Source organism: Lipotes vexillifer, unplaced genomic scaffold (assembly GCF_000442215.2).
Source record: "Lipotes vexillifer unplaced genomic scaffold, Lipotes_vexillifer_v1.1 scaffold165, whole genome shotgun sequence".
NCBI classification, from domain to species: Eukaryota; Metazoa; Chordata; class Mammalia; order Artiodactyla; family Lipotidae; genus Lipotes; species Lipotes vexillifer.
The window spans coordinates 830,974-835,337 of NW_006799066.1; the positions used below are offsets into that span (position 1 = coordinate 830,974).

The 4,364-nt window shown below is 37.4% G+C and overlaps 1 protein-coding gene across 3 annotated transcripts in view; it reads left to right on the forward strand.

Annotated features, from left to right (window-relative positions):
* Positions 1-1,653, forward strand: part of RAB2A (RAB2A, member RAS oncogene family) — a 74,342-nt gene extending 72,689 nt beyond the window's left edge. The window contains exon 7 of one of the 3 annotated variants that reach the window (XM_007471472.1): positions 127-1,653. In XM_007471472.1, coding sequence (XP_007471534.1) covers positions 127-222 — 96 coding nt within the window. In that variant the 3' untranslated portion in view covers positions 223-1,653. The remainder of the gene's footprint in view (positions 1-126) is intronic. The other 2 variants (XM_007471470.1, XM_007471471.1) reach the window with 2 other exon arrangements.
* Positions 1,654-4,364: the final 2,711 nt, after the last annotated feature.

Consider the following 4,364-nt stretch of genomic DNA (forward strand, 5'->3'; position numbering starts at 1 on the left):
TTTTTTTTTTTTTTTTAGTTGTTTGGTAAGATTGTGCCACTAAGAAACCAAAGGATTTCTTAAACTGAAATTATACTGTCTGGTTGGCTCCAGTTACATTTATTATCCTTCTGTCTTTCATTCCAGGCAAATGGCATTAAAATTGGCCCTCAGCATGCTGCTACTAACGCCACGCACGCAGGCAGTCAGGGAGGACAGCAGGCCGGGGGAGGCTGCTGTTGAGTCTGTTTTTACTGTCTCGCTGCCCAGAAGGGGCTACTCACCTATTCTTTCACCCTCCTGCTCAGCTGAGACATGAAACTCTTCGAAATGGCTTTATGTCACAGAAGACGACTTTAATCCTTCAAATTCTTGTATAACTTTGAATAAATGGTTAATGTTCACTTAAAAAGACAGATTTTGGAGATTGTATTCATATCTATTTGCATTTGATTTCTAGGTCAATTGACGTGATTATTTTTGTTAAATGTTGTCTTGTGCTCTTACCTACGAACTGAATTGTATTGAACACTACAGAATCATCCTGAGTATTTTAAATCGGTTTGTGTAGTTAGGTTTCCCCACACCTGTGGTTACCTAATGTTTAATATTATAGAACTGTCCTCAAAAGTTTGTCAATTTTCAAGGCTATAAGGAAAACCGAAGGACTCTTTTAATTCCGTATTTATCATTTACTTTCTGTATATATAGTTTATAACCTGCTTGGGTGTAATTTGCCAAGCTTGAATTCTTTAATGCATTTGCATAAATTCTATACTGTTTAGAGCTTACAGCTACAGAAGCATCGTTAGGAATTGCTTGGACACTGAATTTTAAACTTTTTGACATTGTTAACAAGCATGTTCATCTTTTTCTTGTCACTAGTCCGAGAGAAATATGCTTAATGTACATTCTAAAGGCTCTGTATGTGTTAACCTGTTTTAATGCCAAAAGTTTGCTGTTTGTCCACAGTTTCTTTAAGACCTCTTCAGAAAAGGATTTGTTTGCCTTAATGCATACTGTTGGGTAAAAACACAGTATAATGAGTGAGGTGGGCGGAAGAAAGAACTCCCTCTGCCTGAGCGACTCCAGGAGGAATGAGTGTCCACATTTAGACGGCACATTATGAGGACTTTAATCTTTCCTTGAACACAATAATGTTTTCTTTTTCTTTTATTCACATGATTTCTAAATATATTTTTCACGCAGGACAGTTTTTCAACCTTGATGTACAGTGACTGTAAAATTTTTCTTTCCGTGGCAACCTATAATCTTTAAAATATGGTGAGCATCTTGTCTGTTTTGAAGGCGATATGACAATAAACCTACCAGATGGAAAATCCTGTTAAAAGTAGAAAAGCTTTAGTAATTTGCTCAGTGTGGTGGTTTTAACCTTCTTTTTCTTTTTCTCCCTTGGACTTTAATGAAATTGTTACAGCAGTGCAAAATAAAATCCTATGTATAAAAGTGTTCTTTTTTTTTTTATGACCACATCATTTTTTAAGAATGCAGTTTTTCAGTCCATCCACAGCTTTTACATGTATTAAAGCACATTTTTTTTTAAGGGTCAGGATGTTTAACACTACCCTTTTTAAAAATTTTGCTAGAATGTGATAAAAATCTTTTTACCGTATTGAAATTCTTTTTGTTATTGATGATGTCAGCAAGTATTTTAAGTATGAAACTAACTACTTTCAATCCACTCACCGACTTCAGCTTTCTGCCAGTCTTTCCTGAAGATTCAGCAGTGCTCTGTCAAAGCTTTGACATTACTCCTGTGGGGAGTCACCCAGTGCTGAGTTTTTTGCTTTAACTATAGCTCCTAGAGGACAGAGGGAAAGGTGAGGGGAAATCGAGTATCCTGAGTATTTTTATTATGAACTTTTTTTTCTTTAAAGTGGTCTTATCAAATTCACTTCTCATTCGTGGTGAGTAGGACAAGTTAAGACAACTAGGACTTGTTCTGCTCTGTACCAGGAAGAGGATGATTCTTTGGGAACTGTTACTTTGTTTTTGTTTTTGTTTTTTTTTGCGGTACGCGGGCCTCTCACTGCTGCGGCCTCTCCCGTTGCGGAGCACAGGCTCCGGACGCGCAGGCTCAGCGGCCATGGCTCACGGGCCCAGCCGCTCCACTGCACGTGGGATCCTCCCGGATCGGGGCACAAACCCGCGTCCCCTGCATCGGCAGGCGGACTCCCAACCACTGTGCCACCAGGGAAGCCCTGGGAACTGTTATTTTTCCAGAAACTTAATGTGTTTCTTTTCCATGCTGTCTCCTCTAATTCTTTTATAAATCAAGTGTAAGAAGAGAAAGTCATGGGAAAAACAAACAACAACAAAGCACATGTATTTTAATAACCTAAGAAGAGCTGGAGCCCTCAAATGCAGCCCCTGCACAGCAGCCTTAACCTGCCTCAGCGTTGGGCCACAGGGGCGGGTAGAGGACTTCTGCGTAGTTGTCACCACTTTCTCTACAAGTTTCACCTGCCCTTAAGGAACATATGTGATGAATCCTTTACGTCAGTCGACAAAGCAGTGTTACCATCTGGTTTCTACTCTGCTGTTTTATTATCCTTGTCACAAATAATGTAATAGTGGCACCTGGAACTAAACGCTTTAATACTGTAATTAAGTCTTTAAATGGTCTTTGGTCAGTTTTGGTAGCACCTATGGACATGTTTTAAGAGCTAGAAAATCAGTCACAAAAAATAAATAAAACTTGTAATGTCTCAACATGTAACATTCCAAAGTTGTAAATCTTCATAAATATCGTGTTATAATTTGCCTTCTGGATTTAACAAAACTGGATTAAGACCAAATTTTTGGACGAGTAGTGTATAATTAGATACACAATTCAAACACTACATGAGAGTGAAACTATATCTTCCTACACAGTTTATTTTTAATTTTTTATTGAAGTATAGTTGATTTACAGTATTGTGTTATAGTTTCAGGTGTACAGCAAAGTGATTTGGTTATATATGTATACATCTATGTTCTTTTTAAATTCTTTTCCATTATAGGTTATGTTTTTAATTTTAAAAGAGCCTATTAACAGGAAAATAGTCCCTATTTCTAGTAGTTCTAATAGTCAAGAGAGTAGGAATATATATGATACCAAAATGTGTCTAATCTCTCAAATTATTTGTGTTTGGAACACATTAAACATTTATTCCCTCATAGGTAGTGAAGCTCCATCTAAGCTCAGTACTAAGGTTGGCAGCACAGGGTTTGACTATGTGAGCTAAAAATTAATACCACAAAAACCCATAATAATGCAAAAAGGTAACCCTGTTCCATAATAAATAATTGACTATACAAATGCATGAACATATGTACCTGTGTTTCCTGGAAAGAGTTCACATGTGCTTCAGTGTTCAAATGAGAATAGAGCCTAACCCCACAAGTAGAGTATCTCATGTTGCATTGGTATATACTGGATAACACTACTTACTTGGTTGAAATGATGGGAAACTTTAAGGTGCATGTGTATATATTCAGTGTTCATTAGGTTTAGAAAATCATCAGGCCAGCTCTTAAAAATTGAAGGACAAAGGACCAAAAACCTGATAGGAAACATGGAAGAAGACAGTTCACCAAAAAATGAAGTAAAAGTGTCCCTAAAATAGGTTTTAAAATTCAGACAGTTAGAAATGCAAATTAAAACTGAGATGCCGTTTCTCAACTATGATATTGGAAGAAGTTTAATACCAGTGTGACAACACATTCTGTTGGTGAAAATGTCTCATATGTGCAGACTGATACTAGCTTTCTGGAGAGGAACTCAACAATACCTAATAGAACCAGGAGATGCTTACCTGTTGACCCAGCCTTCCCACTTCTAGGAAAATACCCTGATGATACCCTCCAACAATGCGAAAGCACATGTGCACAAGGTTGCTCACTGCAGCATTGGCTGTAATTGCAAAATAATTGAAAATGACCTCAATGTCTTTACATAGGAGAGTGATTCAGTAAGCTGGTACGTCACACAGTGTAGTCCTACACGGGTGTAAAAAGTCTGTGGAAGAGCTCTGTGTACTGATGTCATGATTTCCAGGATATATTGTTAAGCAGAATGAGAAAAGCAAAATGCAAGCATGTCTACAGTTTACCATCGCTCATTTAATAAGGAAGGCAGGAGACGAAAATATACATGTATCTGCTCACCTGTGCAAAAGAAACACAAGAATAATAAACTAGAAACTAATGAGACTGGTTACCTACAGGTGGTGAGTACAGAGTGGAAAGAAAGGCGAATCGGGACGAGTAGCACCTTTCAATATACAGTTTGGTTTAACTCAAAACTACAGTAATGTTTCACATACTCTGAAAATAATTAAAATCAACCATGGTGTGCCGGGAACTCAAAATGAAATAAAAAC